At 38.9% G+C, this 27,702-nt stretch overlaps 1 protein-coding gene across 1 annotated transcript in view; it reads right to left on the bottom strand.

Moving 5' to 3' along the window:
* Positions 1 to 27,702, bottom strand: part of LOC122134548 (NACHT, LRR and PYD domains-containing protein 3-like) — a 63,718-nt gene that overhangs the window by 23,568 nt on the left and 12,448 nt on the right. The window contains exons 3-5 of the mRNA XM_042763247.1: positions 20,557 to 20,730; positions 17,388 to 17,561; positions 17,258 to 17,304 (exon numbers count right to left, since the gene is read on the bottom strand). Of these exons, the coding sequence (XP_042619181.1) occupies positions 17,258 to 17,304; positions 17,388 to 17,561; positions 20,557 to 20,730 (395 nt within the window). The remainder of the gene's footprint in view (positions 1 to 17,257; positions 17,305 to 17,387; positions 17,562 to 20,556; positions 20,731 to 27,702) is intronic.

The raw sequence follows: 27,702 nt of genomic DNA, 5'->3' as shown, positions 1-27,702 counted from the left end.
AGACCAGGACAACTAGAGCCCCAGAGACAGATCCCCTGTAAAGACCTTGTCTCAGACGACCACCGGGACAAGACCATAGGAAACAGATGATTTTTCTGCACAATCTGACTTTGCTGCAGCCTGGAATTGAACTGCTGGTTTCCTCTGGTCAGAGGAGAACTGGCCCCCCGACTGAGCCTGGTTTCTCCCAAGGTTTTTTTTTTTCATTCTGTCATGATGGAGTTTTGGTTCCTTGCCGCTGTCGCCTCTGGCTTGCTTAGTGTGGACACTTCATTTACAGCGATATCGTTGACTTGATTGCAAATTATTGCACAGATACGATTTAAACTGAACTGAGCTGCATGAAGACATCACTGAAATCAATGATGAACTGCCTTTAACTGTCATTTTGCATTATTGACACTGTTTTCCTAATTAATGTTGTTCAGTTGCTTTGACGCAATCTTTTTTGTATAAATCGCTATATAAATAAAGGTGACTTGACTTGACTTAATATTCTGGCGCTCTCTCATGACGGCTCGTGATGTGCGCTGTCATCTAATGGAGGCGTAACTTAGCAATTGTCTTTTTCTTATTTATTTTTATTACTCAAATTATTCTTATTGTATTTTTCTGGTACTCAAATAAATCACTTATATGATGTCTAAGTTTCTGTCTATTGTTTTATAATTGAAAAACTATGCAGTGGTATGTTTAATGACTAAAATAGTTTGTAGAACCCTTCAATACAGTTGGCAAATATTTTTTATATTTGGGGTGGGGGGGCGGGGGGACTAGACATAGTATCAGAAAAATGGTTGCAGGAATCTCATTTTTCATGGCATATTCTTCAGATTTGAAATAGAAACTCATGAGACATGTGACTTTCAACCCATTACATTTCTAGATTGCTCCAGGACTGATTTCATGTATTTTTATATCAAATTAAAAACAAATTCAGTGTGGTACAATTTTTTTTTCAAGGCACTTCAGTGTCTATAGCTTTTAATATTTTTGAGCATTATCAACTCTGGTTGATAAAAGTAAAGCCCAAAGGATCTTCTTTCCAAAAACACCAAAAATTATGTGTGTAACAAACATAAGTAAGGAACTGTTGCAATTTTAAATTAAGTAGGGCACTTTCAGCTGTGAGTCCCATAATGGGGGGTCTGGTTAACAGGTTAAAGAGAAGGGTCTTTAATCTAGATTTAAACTGCAAGAGTGTGTCTGCCTCCCTAACAATGTAAGGTAGGTTATTCCAGAGTTTAGCCGCTAAATAGGAAAAGGATCTGCCACCTACAGTTGACTTTGATATTCTAGGTATTATCAAATTGCCAGAGTTTTGAGAACGCAGCGGACGTGGAGGACTATAATGTAACAAGAGCTCATTCAAATACAGAGGTGCTAAACCATTCAGGGCTTTATAAGTTATAAGCAAGATTTTAAGATCTATACGGTGTTTGATAGGGAGCCAGTGCAGTGTTGACAGGACCGGGCTAATATGATCATACTTCCTGGTTCTAGTAAGAACTCTAGCTGCTGCATTTTGGACTAGCTGGAGTTTTTTACTAAGCGTGCAGAACAACCATCCAATAGAGCATTACAATAGTCTAACCTTGAGGTCATAAACGCATGAATTAACATTTCTGCATTTGACATTGAGAGCAAAGGTCGTAATTTAGATATATTTTTGAGATGGAAAAGTTTTACAAATGCTAGAAACGTGGCTTTCTAAGGAAAGATTGCTATCAAATAGAACACCTAGGTTCCTAACTGATGACGAAGAATTGACAGAGCAGCCATCAAATCTTAGACAGCGTTCTAGGTTATTACATGCAGAGTTTATAGGTCCTATAATTAACACTTCTGTTTTTCAGAATTTAACAGTAAGAAATTACTCATCATCCATTTTTTATATCGAGTATGCATTCAGTTTTTCAAATTGGTATGTTTCACCGGGCTGCGAAGAAATATAGAGCTGAGTATTATCAGCATAACCGTGAAAGCTAACACCGTGTTTCCTGATGATATCTCCCAAGGGTAACATGTAAAGCGCGAAGAGTAACGGCCCTAGTACTGAGCCTTGAGGTACTCCATACTGCACTTGTGATCGATATGATACTTCTTCATTCACTGCTACGAATTGATGGTGGTCATATAAGTATGATTTAAACCATGCTAATGCACTTCCATTAATGCCAACAAAGTTTTCTAGTCTATGAAAAAGAATGTTGTGGTCAATAGTGTCGAACACAGCGCTAAGATTCCAATAGCACTAATAGAGAGATACAACCACAATCAGATGATAAGAGCAGGTCATTTTTAACTCTAAGGAGAGCAGTCTCAGTACTATGATACGGTCTAAATCCTGACTGGAAATCCTCACAGAATAATAATAGAATAATAGTACCCTATAATTCAAAGTGATTATTGTTATATATGGCTGGGTGGTATGATGGTAAGTGTCAAATCGACAGAGATTTCCTTTATATCAGGCACAGCTTTTAGTGGGCAGTGCTGTTTAAAGTTATCACATAGCTGATAGTCATAAAAAGAGTTATTAAAAGCACAGCATCGGACTGACTGTGGATTTGTGTTTCGTGCACTTTCCGCTTTCCACCTTGGCGCATGCGCTTACCAAAATGTCCATCTTTGCAAGTAATGATGTAAACACAATCAGTTATGTCTTAAGTGACCAAACTCTTGGAGGAAAAATGGTTTGTGATGTGTGTCAATACTTGATCCGTGCATTACTCTAGGCCTACTGTAGTGTCTTGATATTAATGAAAGAACAGCAGCAGCAAAAATACGAAAGTTCCTATATTAAGCACTGTTTTTATCTGTACCTTTATGTTGTAGGCCACTTATTCATCCTGTTGTCATTTGTTTCTTTGCAAAATAAACAAGCTTCATACATTTTGTTTGTTGTGTCATGTACGACTATTGTACATCTAACATAATACAATATGGTAAATGTGCTATCATAATTAGACAAATAATATTGGCAATTTTGTCCAAATTTTTGAAAATTACCACCACAAAATCAGACATTTTGATAGCAAAAATCAGGAAAAAATTTGCGAAATCCTGGAGGTACTGACAAATCCTCTAAAGTTAACAGAATTTAGGCTATATAAACTCAAAACAAAGCCAAAAAATATATATATATTTAAAGCGAAACTGAAGCCTGGCTCTTTCATTTGACATGAATGCAAATGATTCCATGTTAGTCGCGAACATGGACCTTTAATATCTCGATGCAAACTATTGCCTTAGCTTTGTACTTCAGTAGACATAAACATCATTGTTCACTATATCCCATCCAAGTGCACACACAGCAGTAAGTAGTGAACACACCTGGAGCAGTTTTACATAATGTAACGATACACTACTTAAATAATTTTTGAGAGCAAATGAGCCCCCTGGTGGTGACTAGTTAACTAATTAAAAATAGACTCATGAACTGGAAAAATCATGTTTCTCTTTAAATCTAGTGTTTTGCACAGGTTTCTGTGATGTTTGTTTAAGGTATAAAAGATATCATTAACCTGAGAGAAAAACAATAAAAGTCTATGAGATGAGCTCAGTGATACAGTCAAACAACAATCGGTGTGAGTGAGTGAGTGAGTGTGTGTGTGTGTGTGTGTATATATATATATATATAAGATTGTGTGTGAGAGATAGAGAGAATGTGTGTATAAGTCTGTGTAAGAATTGAATTTTGACAACCCTTTTATTACTTTTTTCAAAACTCACTCCAAAATCATAACCATAAAAACCATTCACAAATCACAACACAAGTGTGATTTCACCATTTTTTAAAAAACTTGTATAACTTCTTGATCTCCCTTCTGTTCGATTCTATTTCTCCTAGTTACATAAATAGCTAATTTTGCAATACCAATAATGAAATTAAGCAACTGACATTTTAATTTTTTCCTCATAGTATACATACAATGTAAAACATACCCCAAAAGAGTCAAAAATAGACTCTAAAATACTAAACAAAAAAGAAAGTCTGTTACAAAACATAAAACAATGAAACACAGTCTCCCTTTCATTACAAAAAAGGACAACTCTCACTTACATTTGGGTTCAACATTGCCACAAAAGAATTAATGGCTACAGCTCCATGAAGTATCCTCCACTGAAGATCACCAACCCTTTTAGGTAAGGGAGGTTTATAAAGAACCCTCCACACTGGTTTTGTTATCGTGATAATCTCCAAAGTATCTCTCCATACAGTATCACTTCTATTGTTTAACCATTTAACATTTGTCACTTTCACAATATTTCTGTACAATACTTTTCCAGTCGCTGCAAATCAATCAATTTTATCTAAAACCGTTCAATAAATCGTACAGACTTTACTTTTAAAACAATTGAAACTGCTTCAACATCTTTAAAATCAGGACCTGCAATACTTATAATGTGTTTCAATTGTAGAGATCCACTCCTGTAAAGCAAATCCTTAATACCTGGCATTTCTTCACCAGAAACATCGAGACATGCACCAAACACAATGGGCTCCTCAAGAAGCCAGTACAAAGACATCAAAAGTTTCATTCACTGTTGTTTAAACAAACTCCATATTTTAAAAAGACTTTGATAAAAAACAGGAATTCCTCTGAAATCAAGTTTTTTAGAATCCATTAAAAACAAGACAGAATCCAGGCCAAGTCCACTCACTCTGCGTAGAATACGTTGAGCTACTGGTATCCATACCAGTCTTTCGGATCCCAGCAAAAAATTCTGCAAAAACTGAAGACGATATGCAGCACATCTACTTGCCAGATGCACTAGACCTTGGCCTCTATCTTCTTTGGCCAGAAAAAGAACACTTTGAGGGATCCAATGTAAATTGTCCCCAAAAAAAAGTCCACCATTTCTGCTTGAATTTTTGATAAAAAGCCAACAGAAGGATCGACGCATGCAAGTCTATGCCACAGGGAAGAGGCCGCAAGATTGATTATAAGTATGCTTCCTCTAAAAGACAATTGAGGAAGCAACCATTTCCATTTTTTCAAACATCCTGTTACTTTGTCTGTGTAATGAACAGTCCACTGAAGGCGAGCTTAGTGAGAACCCAAGTGCAGTTTATTTACAGAGTGATCCAAAACATCCAAACATAATCCAAACAAGAAACAAAGACTTGACTAGACTTGAGCTGAACAGACTTGACTTGATGAGGCATGAATCAGACTTGACAGAAACAGACTAGACTCACCAACAGCAAGTTACTACATTAATACACGACAAGAGACAATGGCAATGACATGGCTACTTATAGTAAACAATGAGGGTCACATGACAAGAACAAACCAGTGGGAAACAAGACACATCACTAAAGCAGTAGGTGCGTTCGACTTCATGAAGCGCTGCACAAACCGATCGGAATCTGACTTGAAGCAGTGCATGCCGGTTAGAAATTTTGTCCGACTTGAGACGGCGCCGACGCCACATGACTGTCACGTGTTTCATCAAAGTAACGCAAGAGCATTTCGAGAGCAGCCGGCTGATTCAGCCGCCGCAGTTTTTCCAGAGCGACTGCACGAGCGCTGATGACAACACAGCTGCTTCACGACTGGCCAGATTCACCGCATTACAACGATCACGTGTATTTCGGGTTTATTCTAATCTTTTCAGTTCCAATAATGGCCACAAATCTGTATTTTTAGAATGGTAAAAAAGTTTTTACTGTAGTCGCACTGTTGTATTGAGTAACGTTTATCATACAACGCAATCATAAAAGCATATATTCCCCCACTTTATTAGTTTTTAAATAGTATATGATTATGTTGAACTTTATTCCTGAAAAAAATCGTGCTTTATTAAGCAGTATGTAAAAAGTGTTTCTGTTGCTCATGAAAACGTTTCTAAAATGTCTGTGTATTAGACAAATATTGCATTTAATTCACATCATCTGTGATAAAGCATGCAAGAGAGAGCAGCCGCTTGCAGTCAGGGGCGGAGTTGAAAACAGACACGTCAAGCCAGACACTTTCTGCTCCCGTTAGTGACACTCACGTGGTGTTTGCATACTTTATCACAGATGACGTGAATTAAATGCAATATTTGTCAAATACACAACGTTTTAGAAACGTTTTCATGAGCAACAGAAACAGTTTTTACATACTGCTTAATACAGCGCCATATTTTCAAGAATAAAGTTCAACATAATCATATACAGTACTATTTAAATACTAATAAAGTGGGGGTATGTGCTTTTATCAGTGTTGTATGATAAACGTGACTCAATACAACAGTGCGACTACAGTTAAAAGCTTTTTACTGTTCTAAAAACAAAAAAGATTTGTGGCCATTATTGGAACTGAAAAGGTTAGAATAAACCCAAAACACACGTGATGGTTGTCATGCAGTGAATCTGGCCAATCGTGAAACAGCTGTGTCGTCATCAATGCTCCTGCAGTCGCTCTGGAGAAACTGTGGCAGCTGAGTCAGTCGGCTGCTCTCGAAACGCTCTCACGGTACTTTGATAACACACATGACAGTCATGTGGCATCGGCGCCATCTCAAGCCGGACAAAATTTCTAACCGGCATGCACTGCTTCAAGTCAGATTCCGATCGGTTTGTGCAGCGCTTCATGAAGTCGAATGCACCTAATGAGCAAACAGAACTGATAATCACATGACAAGACAATAGGCTTGTTTGAGATGAGCAAAATTTGCACAGAACCGATCACCGGTGATCACCGCGAGATGCATGGTGGTAAGAAAAGTGTCCGAGTTACGTCCGCCTTGCTCTGATGTCATGCTGACGTGTGCCAAAAAACTCTTACGACGGCGAGGTGGCTGTGTCGGAATGAGCAATCGAGTGCAGTTGCTCTCCACCGACTGCGCTGATCAAAAGCATGATGGGAAACGACTGACTGACGACACAGTTTCATGCTCATTGGCTGAGAATGTCAACTGATACATTTTCTCTATATTCTAAGAATTAGATTACCCATTTATTTATTTATTTATATTTACATGAACTAAACAAAACAAAACACGCCTAGTGAAGTTAAGAATTAGGACATGCGTTTATTTTATTTTATTTTTCTTTTAATTAGAATTCTTCCTTGTTGTAATTTTCACTTTATTCTATTGTATGTTTGTGTGAATTAATGAATCAAACCATTAAAAATATACATGCACACATACATATCTAAATGGACTGTTTAGCCATTATGCCTCATCTTTGTGTGGTTTCATCTGAGAAGTGTCAGGGTCTGGCTTAAAACAAGGAAAGAAATTCTGAAGAATGTTTGCTACAAAACAGCTTTGACTTGCATAGTTTGGAAAAAAATACTATGGACGTGATCTGCATATGATGACAAAACAGTGGTATTTCGATTACATCCACTTCGTCTGCGATAAAAAACGCGAACGCGATCTCCTCCATTGCTGACGTTTGTAGGCGACAAAACAGTGAGATTTAGGAAGTGTTTGACTTCAAAGGTCTTTTTTGACCCCTCCCCTTACTACAGCCGCCTACTCTCGCCTATATTTCAGGCGAGGCAAGGCACATCTCAAACAAGCCTAATAACCAATGAGAACGTGACACATACACTAGGCAGAGATACATGAGGGCAAGGGAAGCATGACACAAACAGCATAAATCAAATTACAAAATAAAAGACATGAAAACAATGAACAAGAAACAAAACCCAAAACAGACCTTACAGTCTGCCATTCCTTCCCAATTGTTTGCATGAAATAATCATTGCCTAAAAAAAACACCCAGGTATTTTAAACCATCTCTTTGATAATAATAATAATAATAAAGCCCCTGGTAAAATGGGATTTCCTCCTTCCCAGTTACCAATCAATAGAGCATCACTTTTTCTCCAGTTTACAACAGCTGAAGAAATCTTTTTAAAATCATTAACAATTTGTTTTAATTTTTGAACATCATAATCATTTTTAAAAACAATAACATCATCAGCATATGCAGATAAATTAAAAGTACTATTATACTGTGGCAATGTCAAACCCTTTAACTTGCTTCGTAACATAAAAATCAGGGGTTCTATAACCAGGACATATAATATTCCAGACATGGCACAACCTTGTCTAACCCCTCTATGTGCTTTAAAAGGGGTACACAAACCACCATTAATTTTGATCACACTCTCAATTTCACTCTTCTCTTGATCTAAAGAAATAAGGCCAGTATTAATACCAAATATTTTTGAAACTTTCAACACATCTCTGACTAGGGTTATGTTGTCAAAAATTGACCTATTTGGTATACAATAAGTCTGATCGTAGTGTATCACCTTTCCAGCTACCTTACTTAATCTTGTAGCTAAAACTTTGGACAGGATTTTATATTCAATGCACAAAAGAGAAACAGGTCTCCAATTTTTTATATTTTGGAGATCACCTTTTTGGGGCAATAAGGTGATAACCGCCCTTCTGCCACTAAGTGGAAGAAAACATTTAATCAGGCTTTCATTAAACACTTCTAAGAGATCTTCTCCTAGAATGGGCCAGAAAGTTTTATAGAATTCAATGGGTAACCCATCAATTCCAGGGGATTTCCCATTTTCCATACTCAACAATGCCGTCGAGAGTTCTTGTACTGTCAGAGGTAATTTCAAATTTTCATTACTCTCTTCATCAAGAACTGGCAGACCTTCAAAAAAACTACTAGTAGTCAATATCTTTTCATTAATTAAATCAACTGTGTATAACTGATTATAACACAGTACAGCAGCTTGTCTTATCTCAGAAGTTTTAGTTAACTCCTGTCCTGTATCAGAAACAAGGAATTAATTATTCTGGTATGACTATTTTTTTTTTCCATACCAAAGAAAAATTTAGAAGGTGCATCCATTTGTGTAACTTTCTGGAAATGTGAGCGAAACAATGCTCCCTGTGCCATAATGTCCAACAAGTTTGTCAATAAAGTTTTCTTTGATGCAAGAGATTCAAGGAGTCCTTTTCACCTGTAGATGCAGACAAACTAAGCAAATCAACTATCTCAGTCTCTAAAGTATTCAAAGATCGAGTTTTTTCTCTTGTAACATTAAAAGTATACTGCTGGCAAAAACTTTTAATTTGTATTTTCCCACAATCCCACCACTGTTGTAAAGAGCTATATAAATACGTTTGCTGTTTAAAAACATCCCAGAAAAAAAAATTAAAGAATCTTAGAAATTTTTATCATCAATCAAAGATGTATTAAAATGCCAACAGGCACTATTTGACTTTACATTGTTCACTATTACAGAACAAAGAACAACACTGTGATCTAAAAAATCCTACAGGATTAATTCTACAAGATTTAAAAAATATATATATACTGGTGCTTAAAGATGTAAAATCGATCAAGAAGTGCCAAAGACAATTAATTATCTTTACAGTGAACCCATGTGTATTGTCTTTGTTTTTTATACATATTTCTCCAAATATCACATAGATCAAAAGTTTGAACTAATTGGTTGATAACCCTTTGAGATGCAACATGATTCTAACCAACATGGTTCTAAATGATTTCAGTCTAATTTATCATTCTCAGTACAATTAAAATCCCCACCTAAGACTAAAATTTAATCTGTATTTACACTTTTCAAAGTAGTATTGACTAAATTTAAAAACAAAACTCTTTCTGCTCCATTATTAGGAGCATAAACATTTAAAAAGACTATAATATTTTTTTTCAAATTTAACTGTAACTTTTAAAAAACTACCTTTTTCAATTTCAACAAAATTCATAAGATGCTGGAGACACATTTTTAGAAAATAATATTGCAACACGTCCACTAATAGAGGATTTATGACTAAGAAAAAGTTGAACACCCCACTCTCCTTTCCAGTCCACTTCATTTCTTATATCACTATGAGTTTCTTGTATAAATATGACATCAACAGACTTCTGGCTTATAAACTCATACAACATCATTTTACGAACATCTCTAGCTCCATTTAAATTAAGAGTTCCAATTTTTAGCTGACTTATAGTATTATTGAGGTTTAAGAAACTAAGAGGAGAAAAAACAAATACTATGCATATGGTCAAAAACACCAACTGTAAGGATTAAAACCATGTCATTTTTCTCATCTCTAAGAATTTGTTTTTTTAACTTGTTCACAAAATTCCGTAAGCAGTACACTTCAAGATCAGAGAAAGCCCCTTCTCTCATCAAATATCTGGTGTCCCTCACAAACTGTGCACGATTAGGAAAATAATCCTCAATCTGTACGCCTTTTAGCCCTTTTGTTTCCTGAAGAATAAGACTAATGTTCTCAGCTTTGTACCCAACATTTACATTCTCATTTTGAGAACAAGCAGAAGCCTCTGAACACACTGAAGCACTAGAATCAGAGTCATACTTATCTGAAGCTATGATTTCATCTTCACCATCACTTTTTTTGACTTGTTTATTGGTTTTATCGTTTCGATTTCTTTTTCTTTTTATTGGAATTTTGAAGATTGATTCAACTTCCATGTTCAGTTCACAATCATTCAACCTCAAGTCTTCATTTCCATTTTCTCTGTCTTGTTCTACAAATGCGGACGATAACGTTTTACTCAATTCAGCTACGGTCTCTGCTGCTACAGGCTCCACCACAACACCTCCATCAACAAAAGGAGAATCAGACATCAACGTTTCCGCGCTGATTTCTCCCTCAACCGGCTCTTCTAACAATACAGCCGCAGCTGTACTGTTTCCCGCCTCCAGCGAGGCAGCCACGGATGCACTAGTTTCAGCTTCATCCGTATCAACATGCTCTGTTTTTGTTTTCTTTATCAGGGCAACTACGAATAAGATGCCCAATTTTTTTTACACCCAAAACATTTGATAGTCATATCAGACGATACAAAGATAGCATAATCAAAACCATCTATTTTAAATTTAAAAACCAGATCAAGTTCATCTTTGCCATTATTCAGAATCATAAACACCTGTCTCCTAAAAGACACAAGATGTTTCACTAAAGGCGATTTACACCTGAGCGGAATTTTTTGATGGGAGAGACTATTTTCCCATATCGTGACAATTCTTGCATGATTACATCATCTTTCACAAAAGGAGGGACATTTGAATGTACTATTTTCTTTGCGGGAGTACTCAAAGGAAGCACCGGCGTAAGTGAACCTTTAATTACAACACCATTTTGCATTTCATTAGCCTTCTCAATCGTGCTAAGAAAAAGCACAGTCGCATTATTAATTCGCGAAGCTGACAGAATGTTTTCATGACTCACAATGTCTCCTACCGCCAAGCATATTTCTTCCACTCTAACATTAGAATCTATCTTAACTCCATGACACCGAGTTAAACTTTCATAAACCTTTGTGTTTGGAGTTGTCATGCTTTCCAGCACAGTGCTGGAAGCAGACTATCCTCCCAAAACTACAATGGGAAAAAAAGAAAAAAAAACACATGAGGATAAAAAAGGTTTGAAAAAAACACTCTCACAGACAGCTACCACTCTCATCTACACTCACCACGCCCACGTCCGGATTTTAAGCCCCCCCGGATTTTTGGAGTTGCGCTGAATCCATAGACAGTAAAAGAAATGGACAATAATTGAATAATTTTGTCCCGTTGCTTTTATGGACTCTCTATGGGCTTCTCCCTTGACTTCATGCCTCCACGTCCCCCCGATAGCCTTATAGACAGTAAAAGATTGCCTGCGAGCTTCTCCTCCTGTCCATACGGTAATTTCTCTACTGTGCGACAGAGAGTCGCAGGTTATGACGCAATCATTAGCTTATTTTTACAAAAACTGCTTCTACGGGGCCATAACGTAAGATACAAGGTAATGGGGCCTTTTATACATTTTCGTGCTTCTTTAGAAATAATGAATGGACAAATGGAGTCTTTAAACGTCTCAGATGTAAAGTTATTCGCTGTCAAAGTGACGCCAGAATGAATGGGAGTCAATGGAATGCTAACAGCAGGTGGGGGTCCGCTAGCCAATGGCGGCACCCAGGGATGCTACAATAAAATATGAAACCCTGCCCCCCCGGCTGAATCAGCCTAAAAAAATCTGCTCTAGAATCTTTATTAGGATGCAGCAGCATAGCGTCTAATGCCGTAAGATCTCTGGTCAAACAAACGATTGGCTGAAAGCGGTGTCAAATAAATATCTGATATATCATTGGTTAAAAATGTAAACAAGCCTCCATGTGCTGGCTACGTCATATCATCACGTTAACATGCTGAAACGTCAGACCTCGTTTAATCCAGAATGGACAAAAGAGCACAAATTTATAGCAAAAAGCAGTAGAAACGCTTTTCATGGATTTTGCACACTGTGTCGCTATGAAGTGGGCGTTAGTAGTTAAGGGAAAGCAGCCATTGACCAACATGCCAGCATGGAAAAACATAAAAGTAACCGACGAGCTGCATGTACGTTTTCCCTGAGGTCATTTTTTTTGAGAAGCAACATCACCTCAGGATGACAAAATCTCCGCTGCAGAGCTTTGTAAAGTCTATCATGCAGTCAAGCATCACCAGTCATACAGGAGTGTAGACTGTGGAGTGAAAGTTGACAGAGATCTTTAGTGACTCATCTACAGCTAAGGGAATGACCTGTGGGAAAACAAAAGCTAAGGCTTTGTGTGAGAATGTCCTAGCGCCCAGAGGCATACTGCACATCTTAAAGGCCCCTCTGCAAAGAACAAGATGGGGCCCCTCCCACCAGCAGTGATGTCATGTACGAAAAGTTATTGTGCACCAGCTGCAAGTATACTACCGAGTCCGTCTCTCCCATTTACATGGTGGTGCATTATCATTGCATTGATGCATTTCATGTAGGCTAATGGCCAACACGTTTCAGTTCAAACACTGTCCTACATAAGACTCGCTAACTGTTTAAAAAAAACATACAAGCAAAAGTCATGTCTTTCAGTAAATGAAATGAAAAAAAAAAAAAATCCTAGCCGAAAAACGTATTAAAGGAATAAATATATGTGCTACATTTTGAGAATAATTTACCAACTTTTGCAATTAACTTATTTATTCTTTTTATTAACTGACAACCACAAACAAGCAAAAGTCTACTGAATCCTTTGCGCTCTCCGAGCATTTTGGTGCGCAAAGTCTTTGACTGCAGCTTATTGTCAATGTTGTGAGCGCGGGGAATCCTAATACTTAGAGCTAAACTGGGGAGTCTTCTTTCTTGTAACATTGTGCACCAGAGAAACGTCTTGATCACTTTCAATTTCAAGAATGAACGATTAATTGCATGACAAAATCTGGTGACAAGTCAACAGTGAACCGCTAAAGCATTTGACATTGAAACAGAGAAGAGCAGCAGGGGACCAAATTAACAAAACGAAAGGGAAAAAAAATTGTGCTGAGTTTCTATTCATTGTGACACCATCTAATGTTCACGTAAAGGAATATGAGGCGGAAAGCCGTTCTCTATTTTGCAAAAGTTTACGGTTTTCTTTTTCAGTCTTTCTTTCTTTATTAATTTTTATCATTATAATTATTTTGCCAAGGCTTTACAATGATGAATGATGTATTGCTTGTGTGACCAACCAGTGTTTGTATCTGACAAAATTATGATTAACGGTTGGGAAAACAATGCAGTGATCGCACTGGCGCCTCATGCGCGCACACAACATTTTGCTCCCTTGACTTCCCTGTTCATTATCAAAACAAAACACATACAAAGAAACATATAAACGTTACAGTTCTCAATTGAAATAGTCCGTTGTTGCATTCAGTGTGACAGAGCATCACTGTGCTGTTATAGCCTTTGTGAAGGATGATGATTTACGTAGATAATGCGAGCTAAATGTAAAACCTAGGCTATATGTAATAAATATTATTTTAGCATCCAAATATGTTGCGAATATGGAAACATTTGTATTTGTGCAGAACGAGAGGTAGCCTATAGGCTTCAGTTTCCCTTTAAATTAATTTGTCTTTGGCTTGACGTTTATATAGCCTAAATACTATTAAAGACACAGGATTTGTTGTGGAGGGAAGGGAATAAAATATAAAAAGGAATAAAATAAAGGAATAAAAAGCCTGTGTTTATAATGTTTGTAAACATCTAGATTTTCCGGTATTTAGCCTACATTATTTCTGAATGTAATAAAATGTGACATAGGCCTATATTTTTTTCTTCTCAAAACACAATTTTATACAAGTAGCGTTTCTTATCCATGCAGCAAATATTTTAAATATGCTGACAAAAATGCTTTAATGCCTTTAAAGCTTTGACCGTTTTTTGTTTCGGTTTTTTTTCGTTTAAAACATCTGGCCAAAATCTAGAAAAGATGATGCTGTCTATGACTAAGTGCAATTTAGGCTACGAAATTGAGACTCTCTTCAAGGTTTTTTTTTTGTTTTTGTTTTTTTTGTGATGCTGTACTTTATTATTATTGTTATTATTATTATTTGCAAAGACAAAGTTAAAAAAAAAAAATGCTAACCACGAAATGAAGATAACCATGAAATGAAGATAACCATTTTTTTTCTACTTGCATGAACAGAAATCGGTAAAATACTGATTCTGCTCGGAGTGAACCGATTTTTTTCTCTCTCTCTCTCGTTTTTAAGCACTGCTTAAAGCATATGGAGCCCTGCACATTCGTGAGCACGAATTTGTTTTCTTGTTTTACTAAATCGTGCGCACAATTTACTTAAAAGGAGGGAACAAGTTAGTAAGTTGTGTGCACGACTTAGTAAAACGAGGGAAAAAATTATATTGTGCGCACCTAGGCTATTTTTCCCCCTGCATGTCAAATGTGGGGCTCCGTTCATGAGCCACTTTAAGCGTGTAAATATATATTTAGTTTGATTTGGGTTTGTTTTTTTTTTTTGTTTATGGAGAGATGTGTGTGAGAAAAAAATAGATTTTCCCCGGTTGTTGTTTTAGAACATTAAGCCCGCTCCACTTCACTACCTTTGTGCTCAGTCTCACATCTTTTGCAGTGTCTAGAAGCACTGCCTTTTATAATGTCCTGCGACGGGGCCCCACAAAAGGCCGGGGCCCCCACGCACCACAGGACCTGCGGGGGTGTCCCATATGCCACTGCTAGCGCCTACTCTGTACATATAAATTCAGATTACATCAAATTAAACAATCTGCCTTTTTCAGTTGCAACTGACGCATCAAACAAAGGTACGACCAAGTGTTTCCCGATTGTACTGAGATATTTGCACTTTGAGGAATGTGTGCAACATGCACTGTTAGATTTTTATAGTGACTGCAACGAAACTTCAGAGGTTATAAGAAACCAGCTGCTGGCTAAACTGGAGATGTCTGGTCTTTATGTGAAAAACATGTCTGCATACAGTATGCAGCAGGCAATGCCAGTGTCAACTATGGAAAACCCAACAGTGTTTATCAGAAATTGAAACTGGCTTAGAAGGATGTGCTACTCGCAAACTGTTTAGCCCATATCCTAGCAGGCAGCCTGGATTTTGTTGTTGAAAATGCTGTGATCAAGGATTATAGCCATTTTAGCATGTCAGCAAGCAGAACAGCACAGTTGAAGGAATTCTGTGAGTTTGTGTAAGTGGAAGAATGCAACCTGCTACGGCATGTCGTCACAAGGTGGTTGTCCCTGCTTCCATCTATTGACAGAATACTGACCAGCCCCTGACCAGCTACTTTCAGAGTGTAGGTGAGGAGCAATGCTCCCAGTTTTTGTGGAAATGTTTTGGAGAGGAAAGCATTGAAGTGTCTGAGACATATTTTCTTTTCCTCAGTCACATTATAAAAGTGTTCTCAGACACCATTGAAGCACTTGAGGCCAAATCGTTCAGCATAACGTGTGTTTAAGGTAGTGACTGAACTGAAACAGAAACTTGAGGGAAGGATGACGGACAGGTTCTTTGGCTTTACTGTGAACAGCAAACTCAAGCAGCTTCCCCCTTACCTGGCAAATAAATGTGTGGAGGATTTTCTTGGTTTCTATGAAAGAGCCAAGAAATACATAAGTGAAAGATATGACTTCTCTGAGAACAGCTTTCATAGCAAAGTGGCAAAGTTTGACCCCACAACTGCTGTGTCATATGAAGAATACAGGGATGCTGTCCAGGCCTGCAATCTGAATATAGATTAGAATATTTTCTCCATCCCATGCATCAATGCACACACAGAACGAGTCTTTTCAATGATGACATCTGCATGGAGAAACGAGAGGAATCATCTGGATGTGGACAGCGTCAAGGCTGAGCTCCAAGTTTGTGTCAATTTCACCTTTCCCTGCACAGATGTGTACAAGAAGTTCCTTGGAAGCAAAAAACTCTTGGATGCAGCCAGGAAAGGGCAGAAGTATTGCAGATAGACAATCAACTATTTGGTGAGTACAATAGTCTTATGTGTTCTATGTAGTCTTATGTGTGTTCACAAATCTGATGCAGCTAGTTTACTGTGTATTGTATTTAATGAAGCAAATATATATAGGCTACACTCATTTCCTGTAGGAAGCTCTTAAGCCAAATTGATCTCTAATGTAGCATTTTGATTTTATGAATGGGCTATATGAAATATGAATATGTATTGGGTTTAAAACAATACAGATTTTTGAAGGCTGATAACACTATTTTTGCTATGATTTTATGTGTACCACTCCCTGTTTTTATGTGTACTGCAGGAGATGAACAAGCCCAAGGGCAATGGGGGCTTGCCTTGGCGGCCATGAAGACCCTAGAGGTGCTGTTGTCACCTGAGCAGCTGCAGAGGGTAAACTTCTTTGTAAAGAACTGAAATGTGTATTTATTTATTTTTCGTATTCATTATTTGTTTATGTATTTCTGTTATTTCCAGAAATCCAGAAATGTTATGTTTTCTGGCACTGTGCCAGTCTGCCAGATTATTTTATTTATTTATTTATTTATTTTATTTCCAGAAGTCCAGATATTTTATGTTTTCAGGCACTGTGCACTTTGCAAGACTTTTTTGAAACAGACATCACAATGTCTTGAATAAATACAAATACTGTGAACAAACACTTTTTTGCCTCTTCTGTTACACATAGGTCTACATCAAATTGTCCAGCAATGAATAAAGTAGGCTTTTTCAGAATCACTGTATCATGATATAATGGACAAAATTGTATTACAAGTACATTGTAGTTGCGAGTACACCAGAGTCCTATGAAATTATTCTTGCCTCACTAAATGCCGCAAAGTGTCCTCCATTTTGGTGTTATGGAAATGGCCACCCTAGTGTGTGTGTGTGTGTGTGTGTGTGTGTGTGTGTGTGTGTGTAAGAGTGTGTGAGAGAAAGAGAGTGTGTGTGTATAAAAGTGTGTGAGAGAAAGTGTGTGTGTGTGTGTGTGTAGACCTACACTTTTGTGGTCCTGCTTTCATCCTGATCTCTCCTCCATGATCCACACTATAAACACACAAACACACATTAATGTAGATCTGCAGCATTCACAAACTTGTTCAGTACGTCAGTATTAGTGTTTGACATACTTGAGTATCTGCAGTTTATAGTTTGGATCCTGCAGTTTGTGGTTGAGCAGCTGGACTCCTGATTGTCCTGGGTGATTGTAGCTCAGATCCAGCTCTCTCAGGTGTGAGGGGTTTGAACTCAGAGCTGAAGACAAATAACAACAGCCTTCCTCTGTCACCATACAGCCAGACAACCTACAGACACACACAGACAGATCATCTACAGACACACACAGTCAGATCATCTACAATAGGGTGACCAAACGTGCCATTTTCCCAGGACATGTCCTGGCCAGGATTTCTATATAGCCTAAAATATCAAGGTTTTGGCTTTGGTTTCCTGTATTCATACTTAATGAAGGTAATGATCGTTTGACCAATAACATGCAGACATTGTACGTAATCAACCAATCGTGGTGCCTGAGAAGGTGGGATCTACAGAGAACGGTCAAAGTGATGCAAATATGTGTACATATTAGTGTTCGATTAGAAACAGCACTGAGCATACCGATTGGTGTATGACATCAAAGTACTTTGTACTTTGGTCTGCACAGCCAAAAGCCAAAACCTGGATATTTAAGGCAATATAGAAATCCTGGCCAGGACATGTCCTGGGAAAATGGCACGTCATCTATAGACATACACAGATCATCTACAGACACACAGTTACAGACACACAGTCAGATCATCTACAGACAAACACAGTCAGATCATCTACAGACGCAGTCAGATCATCTACAGACACACAGTCAGATCATCTACAGACACAGTCAGATCATCTACAGACACACAGTGTCAAATCATCTACAGACACAGTCAGATCAACTACAGACACACAGTCAGATCATCTACAGACACACACAGTCAGATCATCTACAGACAAACATAGTCAGATCATCTCCAGACGCAGTGTGATATCGTATAGAGACACAGTGTGATATTATATAGAGACAAGTAAGGTTCACTAAGTAAGATCGTTTAGATAATCTACAGACACACACAGTCAGATCATCTACAGACAAACATAGTCAGATCATCTCCAGACAAACATAGATCATCTACAGACACACGATCAGATCATCTACAGACACACAGTGTTGTAGCGTATGAGGCCTGAACCAGACAAATTAAAGATTTGATTGGGAGCCTGGTTGAAACATGAGCCGAATTCCACAGAAAGGCAGGATTTTGTAAATCAACTCCTAGCACCACAGTCCGAAGCAAGATAACTAACCAACTCTTTCAGAGAACAGCTTTCAACATTAACACCATTAGAACAATTATTGACTATTTCAATTCGGAGAAGAGATTGTCAAATTTGGGGCAAGTAATCCAGACTGATGGTCAGAGAGATGCACAGCGTTACCATCACATGTAAACCCATGATAGTAATCATGATCACAAGCTCTTTGGATTGACTTCCCCCACCTCGAAGGAAACCAGGCTGAAATTCCTAAGGAGACCTGTTAACCTCTCTGGTCTTCACAGGACATATCCTTACTCCACAGAATGGCACAGAGAATGTCTTCCAATGCATATATGCACTAAAATGAACTCAAAAAAGACTTCTAAATGGATATCAGTCCATTGCTTAACTCCATATCATTTATGTAACCCACACATTTGATTATAATGTTTCTAATCACTTATTGTGTATGTCTTTTTAAATAACTCTTGAATAGCTTAAGGGATCATATTCATGTTTAGTATGTGTGTGTTCGAATCTTCTAGCTTGAAACATTTCTGACCATCAGTTATTTGTCAAATGTATCATATTCTTGTTATAGGAATCATGTCCAAATTATACCCTGCAAGAGCGGGAAAATTCGGACCACGTGCTTGATAAGATAACATATGATTTATGAATGGGGTGGGACAAACATCGCAACACACCGAGAAAAGACAATATCTAATTGGTCAAGACAACATTTGAGGTGTGGCCAAAAGGCCAGTTTAAATACTCAGGACAACATCAAATTTTGCTTTTAGCTTTTGCTTTAGCCTCTGCTTTTAGCCTGCTTTTTAGCTGCTGCTTTTAGTCATGCTTTGTGATCACTTTTAGCGTTCTTCGAGCGCTGTTCCAGCGTGCTTCGGCCTGCACGCCTGCTGCTACTTAGCCACGATGAGAAGAAACACCACCTAGTCTCGTCAAACTTTACTTCTGTTCTTTTACTTTAGTTTCTTTTCTTTTCCGTTTGAGAGTTTCGTGTTCTGAGTTAAGTTTTGTAATGCCGTGTCTCCGAGTCTGACCTCGAGTGCCTGTCTGAAACTTCAACCAGCCCACAACTCTGCATCGTCAGCCAACGCCCAACCACGGGCTTCCCAAGACGTCACTTCAATGACTACTGAACTTCCAGCCAATCAGCAACTTCGGGAAACCCTCTTTTCAGCGACAACAAAGGGAACCCCGTTAAACAGGCAATGCAAGTAACCTCCAGACTCACATCTGTACTGGTGTTATCTAATATAATTTTAACTTCATTGAGGAACTCAGTGCGAGGGTTAATTAAGTGACTGATGGTTGTTCATGTCTATGCAATTTCACGTATTGCTGTAAACTTGGGATTTCACATTTTCATCCTCTTAAACTCATTCTTTCCTAACTTTCTATCCTCCTGCAACTTGTGTGAATGTGTGAGTGCGTGTGCTTATGTGTTAGATTAGTTTATATGTCTTAGATTTATCTAATAAAGCCTTATTCATATTGAAAAGAGAAGTATCTTGTGTTTTGTGCTTACAAGTTAATGTCTTAAACTGCCGATCTTGTTACTGTGCTAATTAATAGTGTTTTCATTATAGTTTGGAGATTAATATCCAGCGCAGATTTGATGTTAAACGGCTCGTTCAGTGAATCGCTGGCCGTTTCAGTGATCAGCCGTGAAACAGTGATTCTGTTTAAATTCCCTTTAAAATCTTAAATGATTCCCTTTGAGCTAAATTGACCTGTTTCCCTTACAGTGTCAAAACATCTATAGACACACACAGTCAGATCATCTACAGACACACGGTCAGATCATCTACAGACACACACAGTCAGAACATCTACAGACAAAAACAGTCAGATCATCTACAGTCACATGGTCAGATCATCTACACACACACAAAGTCATATCATCTACAGACAGACACAGACAGATCATCTACATTGTGACCAGTTGACTGTAAATGATCTCTTATATGTTCTTAATACCTCAGTATCTGCAGCTGACAGTTTGGACTCTTCAGTCCATCAGAAATCAACTTTACACCAGAGTCCTGCAGGTCATTGTTACTCAGATCCAGCTCTCTCAGGACAGAGTTTGAGGATTGAAGAACTTTTGACAGTCTCTCACAACACTGAGCAGTGAGATTACAGCTAGCAAGACTGAAAGAGAGCAGAACACACACACGAACAGTCAGATAATCTACAGACATACACAGTCAGATAATCTAAAGACACACACACACTAGTCAGATTATCTACAGACACAGTGAGCGTGATTTGACCAAGTACAACATGTTCCTGGATCAACATCCTTGTTGATCCTGGAACATCATTCCAATCAACCAATCAGAATTGAGAGATAACTTTTCAGGAAATGTCCATTTTAGGTTTACAATCAGGATTAGGTGCTTCTACACACTTGTAAATCAACAAAAGATGTTGAACCAGGAACATGTCTTACTTGGCAAAATCACGGCAAACCTACAGACACACAGTCAGATCATCTACAGGCACACACTGTCAGATCATCTACAGACACACACGGACAGATCATCTACAGACACACAGTCAGATCATCTACAGGCACACTGTCAGATCATCTACAGACACACAGACAGATCATCTACAGTCACACAGACAGATCATCTACAGACACACAGTGAGATAATCTACAGACACAGTCAGATCATCTACAGTCACACAGTCAGATCATCTACAGGCACACAGTCAGATCATCTACAGTCACACAGACAGATCATCTACAGTCACACAGTCAGATCATCTACAGACACACAGACAGATCATCTACAGACACAGAGGCAGATCATCTACAGACACACAGTCAGATCATCTACAGGCACACAGTCAGATCATCTACAGTCACACAGACAGATCATATACAGTCACACAGACATGTAACACTAATGAGCGGATGGTATTCAACCATCTGTTTCATATTAATGAATCCTGAGTCTCTAACACGTCCTGCACTCAGAGAGAAGAACTTCAAAAAAACAAAAAAACAAAAGATAAGGACTTTTGTTTTTACGACATCCTCCAACATAAAACCCCCCCTCGGGCGCCGCGATGTCGATAACATCCCAGCCCTCGTGACATTTATTACACCTTCGAGATGATCCAGAGACACTCTCGTGAGCATCAAAGGAAAGAAACACCCGCCCTTTTGGTCACAGCACGACGACATTCCAGACACACACACACACACACACACACACCCACACGAGCATTTCTGGCTCACACATGAACACTTTTGATAAACTACCTCTAAATGTATTAAATGTATCTCTTTATGTGCTTAGATGTCTTCACGTGATATAGTGGAATAGATATAATGTTTACTGTGTGTTTAATCAAACTTTATATGCCTGTAGTTAGGAACAACTCTGTATCTCTGTATCCCTGACTCGCAAAGTTATAGTTTATGGTGTCTGTATGATCGTAGAAACCCGACTGTGACGAATCTCAACGGCAAATTACAAAAAGATGCATTGTTTCAGAAGTACAATCTTTCTGAGGAAAAATGTGTAATTTTGTCATCGCCATGAATTAGACCAGTGGGCGGAAATCAGCAGACAAAGAAGATTTTTCCCGCCTCAGTTTCTCACACCTCATTGGTTCATAAGGTGACATAGGTGTGAACCAACCTTTCAATAAAAACAAAAGAAAACCCTTGCTCGTGGCATTCCGCCAGAGAGAGAGGGGGGTTTCCCAGTTCGCGATCGGACTTCTCAAGAAGTCCCTCCGTTTGTTCTTCTTTACTTTTTCGTTTTATCTTAGTTTTTCTTTATTGTCTTCTGATATTTGACTTCGTTCAATTGTCCTCACGAGGCAAACGAACTTAAGTCTAGTCATCTTTTGGCAAAGTTTACATTCGCGTTAACCACGAACTCACGCACCATCAGCTCCGGAGCGGACAACGCAGAAGCTACAACAACGGACAACGCAGAAGCTACTACAACGGACAATTTGAGCTCAGCTACACACAAGAGCCAGATCAAAGCAAGTACTTTCTTATATCGCAACTTAAAAATTGCTGTTTAAGGTTGTCTAGGCTATTCCACTTTTGTGAAATTATCCAATGACTTGGAGTCTCTCGTAAAGTTAACTGTTTGAAAATTGTCACTCTGAGATCTGCCTTCCCTCTCTCTCTCTCTCTCTCTCTCTCTTTCTCTCTCTCTCTCTTTCTCTCTAACTCTTTCTCTCTCTCTCTTTCTCTCTCTCTCTTTTTCTCTCTCTCTTTTTACTATTTTCGTTTGATTATCTTGTTTAAACTGTATTGTTTGTTTGCTATATACTCATATTTACTCTGTGTGAATTGTAGTTATGTACTCTTTAGTCCGCTTTTATTAAATACAATAATTTGCTTGAATTGAACCGTTTTATTGCTCATCAAGATTGAAGTCCCTGAATCGTGTGATCTAAGCTACAAGCTTTGTTTTCTAGTAATTACTATTCAGTAATTTAAAAACTACAGACACAGAAAATATTGTTCTTCCTGATCAGAAGAATAATATTTCTTGGAGTTTGTAAGAAGGGGTATTTTTATTGATATTTGATAAGGGAGTCTAGCATCCAGTTCGCGGGACGAACAGATTGTCTAGATAACTTACATTAATTCTAGTAAAGATTACCTTTAAATGATTAAATATTCCATCTTTGGGTAATTTAATATTTGTAAGCAATAAGCACATCATATTCATAGACTCATGAATATTCACTTCATTTGAGTTAATTATTTCCCAGAAAGTGATTGTTGCTACATATTTTATGGTGGAGTTATTTTGGGCAGCGTTCAAACTTTGTTTTTGGTGAGCAATATTCATATTCATATTCATGCATATTTTTGGATGTTAATATTATGCACGCGCCATTTTGAATTGTGAGTTAAGTCGCGCTTCGAGCGAACTCATTCGGCACAAAAGCCAGCTGTTCAGCACATTAACAGTTTCTAAAAAGAAAACCCATAGTCACTGTTATTTTTAATGAAAGTACACTGCAGTATAATGTTAAAAGTCTACTGTTAAGAAAGACCAAGATCTCTCTGCAGTGAGAACATTTTAATATTAATAACCCGCCTATTAAAGACGAAGAAAAATCTCTTTTTTTAGGACGAGACGTAAAATCTGATCAGAGCGAAGTTCCTTTGTTTCAGTCGTTAAAAGGCCTTGTAATTACTTGTATCGTTATTGAATTCGTGGTAAACCACAGTGATATTCAAAAATAAACGATAAATCTCCTGGTCTAAAAATTGGCTTAGCTACCCGATTTTAAACCTAAAAACATTTAAATCATAAGTGCTATTTTGATAAATGTGTATGGGAGTGCAACAGACGGACAATTCCTGTTGCTCACATTTGTGTGTTTTTGCAGCGAAGAAATCCTGCCTCACGCTCTTGTGTAATATAGCACCGCAAAGGTCCTAAAAGTTGTAGATAACAACACTCGTTGTGATTTTGACGCAGAAAATCAGCCGACAAACGCTCAGATTCTAAATCACATTGAGGTTGTCTGTAATTCCGCTGACTAAACACCAGAGGGCGTCCTTTACGTATTTAGAAGTCTCAAATTACGCCTCGCCTTCTGATTTCAGCCTGCATGAGTGCAATTACGCCATCTCGTGGCTGTTTCAGATAATGCACTCTCACTGCTTATTTTAAATCTCACTGTGGTTGTTGCATTAGCCTGTCTAAATTCTCAATAATTATTTGCATTTACAGCTTTGCTCGTGCGAATATTATTTTATGTTAGACAAATTTTCCTGCCTTTGACTGTTTACATTTACTTTGAGTTTGGTTCGAACATGATTTGAATTAAAATTTAATTGTTTAATAGTGTAAATTAAATGTCTCAGGTCAACCACTGATTGACTTACTTAGAAGGAAGTGAGCCATCTAGTGGCCGTCTCCTGTTAAGTCGGTTCACAGCGTTCAGCTCTCTGATCTCTCTCTTTTCAATTCTGTTTTGAATTGCATGTTTCTACCCTTACCCCTTTTTGATTATTTCATAATTATTAATGATACCTTACTGTTATCATTGATTGTTATAGGATATTATTCAGATTTTCCTTTTAATTCTTCTTACATGCTTATTTTAAATTTCAATTTAAACCAGTTTTTGAAAATTTTTAATTTGAATTAAGTTTTCTGCTCACCTGGTGAAGCACAGAGAGGGAGTACGCCCCCTTGTGGTGAAAACCAGCTACTGCGTCCTCCTCCTGTGTTCCATACTGTCTTTTCCTCTTTTTGATTTTTTTTCTTTTTCTTCTCTCTCTTTTGGATTAGGTTATTTTGGATAATTACCATCATTATCATAATTCCCTTTTTGTTTTATCATAATTAGGTACAGCTGTTGCCTTTAATTTCTACATATATATTCACTCAGTTGATGTTAAACAAAACAAATCTTAATTCACTTTAAGTTTCCTTTGTTCATCCTTTGTGTATTTGATTGTGGATAAAACCCATCCACTTATTATAAGGCACAGAATATTAGATATTTCCCCGGATATATTTTTAAGTGTTTGGTCCACTTTTCCTCTCTAAGCCACACCCTTTTCCTAGGTCTCTTACTCCCATAGCCACACGTGCTGTAGGCCCTAGCAGAAACTTTTGCGAAAGGTAGCAGGTTTAGCCCCTTTATTTTCTTCCTAACACTTCCAGCGTTCGTATTCATTCCATTTCATTGCAGACCAATTTATTTGGTGTTTTGTTTTCACTGTGCTCTTTCCTATCTTCAATTTATTTATTTTTTCCCTTTTCATGCTGTTGTGATCTTGTTTCTTACAGTTCACCGAGAGACCCCAAAGAGAGCTAAGTAGTAGAGCGACAACCGAACAGCCGGTGTCACCAGGTGACCCACGAGGCTACCACCTGTCAAAGTCTCTATTTTGGGCCGACCCGTAATTGAACCCGCCTAACTGTCTAACTGTCTGCATCAGTTAGCCGAAATTCTTATAGACGGCATAGCCCGTACGATAGCTCGTTAGCCAAAAAAAAAAAACTTGCATTGGCCTCTTTGTGTGTGTGTGCTGTGTTTCTCTCGTCCGCAGTGAGCCAGGATGTCCCGTTCATCCAGTCCCGCAGTCCCTTGGGACCAGCTAGCGACATGGCTGGAAACGATGACGACCCCCTTCCTGCCCACAGGCACCAGGGACCTGCATCACTTGAGCCAAAGACAACTGGACACTGAGATGGACCAGCTGATGGCACACGATCCGACGCAGAGTTACCCCCACAAAGAACTCGCCAGGATCACCGGGACCCTAGCTCACCTCCTCATCGCCCAGGCACGGCTCAGCGAAAAGAGCTACCTCGACCTGGAGCAGGAAGCTGCAACTCTAAGACTTCAAGCGGTGGAAGCCCGGAAGCATCAGGCTCACACCCAGAGCCGTCTAGATAAACTACTTCTCGAGACCCAAGACCAGCACGAGAAAGAGGATGCCACAGACCCAGGGCTACAGGAGGAAGTAGACAGACTTCAAAATGCCCTGGAGAATCTTCGTCTGGACACAGACCAAAGAGAACATTTTGGAGAGAGAAGCCCGAGAGGGACTCGAGGCAAAGCTCCGACAAGCTGAAACCCTCCTTGAAAGGGCTGAAATTGAACTGAAAGAAAGAGATGCTAAAGCTAAAGCCTATGAAAATCACCTGAACATGGCCCGAGCTGAAATCCATGATCTTACACAGCATAAAAACTTTCTAAAAGATGAACTTGACATCGTTCACAGGGAACTGAAACATTCTTATAGACTGCAAAGTGAACAAAAAGAGGAAACACACTCCACAGAGTTTCCCCTGGCCAGGGGACCCAAGCCTTTCAGCCAAGAACTTAGAGCTGAAAAAGGGAGTGAAAGCCTGCTTTTCAAAATGTCACCAACCAGCCTGCACGAACCCCTGTCAGCAGCGGGGGAGGGAAAACCCTTCCAGAAAGTCCTGGTCACCAGCCACAGACACATGGCTCCCAAAGAACTGGACAAGCTGGCTAGAAACATCCCTACGTTCAACCCAGATCCTGCAGGAGGCCATGACATTCATGCTTACTTACAGGACATAGACTTTCACTTACAAACTGTCGCCAACGTAACCACTTGGGACAAACTGTACCTGCTCAGAATTACGTCCAGTCGTGAGGTACGCAGTTTCTTAGACCGTCAACCAGAGACTGTCAAAACAGACTACCAGCAACTGCGAAAAGCTTTGGTGCGTGAATTCTCTGATCCAGAATCAGACCAAGGGTTAGTAACTGCAATGGACCTCAAGCAAGGTCGACTTGAAACCCCACCAAATTTCTATAACCGACTGCGACGTGCCTACTTCGGAGCACGAAATGAACCAGGCATGGAGGAAGACATTAACTTCCGAACTTTGTTCCTTCGAAACCTCCATCCTACTGTAAGCCACCATTTGGGAGTATTAGCGTGCCCGCGTAGCATGTCAACGCAACAGTTACGCGACTTAGCCCATAAGGCTTACACCAAACAAAAGACTGTGTCAGAAAAGACTGTAAAACACCCAACTATTTGCCCTGTCTCTGAGTCCTATTCAGAGTTGACCCTAGAGGGCGCCCAACCGCACCACAGTTATAGACCCAACAACCGAGAGTCAAGACCGTTCCAAGCCAGCAGAGAGGGCAGCGTGGTCGTGGTGGTGCCCGTCCGAGGCAACAGAACGACCGCTCTGGAGGATCCTGGGACCGGCCTCGCCCCTCCCACAACCAAAAGGGGGAGGGCACCTGGGAAGCCAGCCGGCGACTCAGAAATAGCCGACCTACAGCCTCCAGAACACCAAGCCCAGGGAGCCGGGGGGGGGAACACTCTCAACGTGATGCTTGGAAGTTCAAGGCTGAACCCACATCTAACAAGGAAAGTGCAGCCACATCCGAAGCTGCAGAACTTCTGAATGTACTGAGAGAGTTCCTTAAAAAGAAACCTCACAAGGAAGACAAGAAGGATAAACCAGACACCGCATGACTAAACCTTATGCCTGAAACCAACACCCTTCCCGACGTCTCAGCAACTGAACCAAGCACCCAGAACACTGTTTTGCAACCACAAACTATTGAACTAGCTGTTGCATCATCAAATGACAGCAGCACCCACTCAGTCCAGGTGAC

The sequence above is a fragment of the Cyprinus carpio genome, chromosome A9 (genome assembly GCF_018340385.1).
Source record: "Cyprinus carpio isolate SPL01 chromosome A9, ASM1834038v1, whole genome shotgun sequence".
Lineage (NCBI taxonomy): Eukaryota > Metazoa > Chordata > Actinopteri > Cypriniformes > Cyprinidae > Cyprinus > Cyprinus carpio.
The sequence above is the reverse complement of the archived record's forward strand: the minus strand, read 5'-3'. Positions and strand labels throughout refer to the sequence as shown.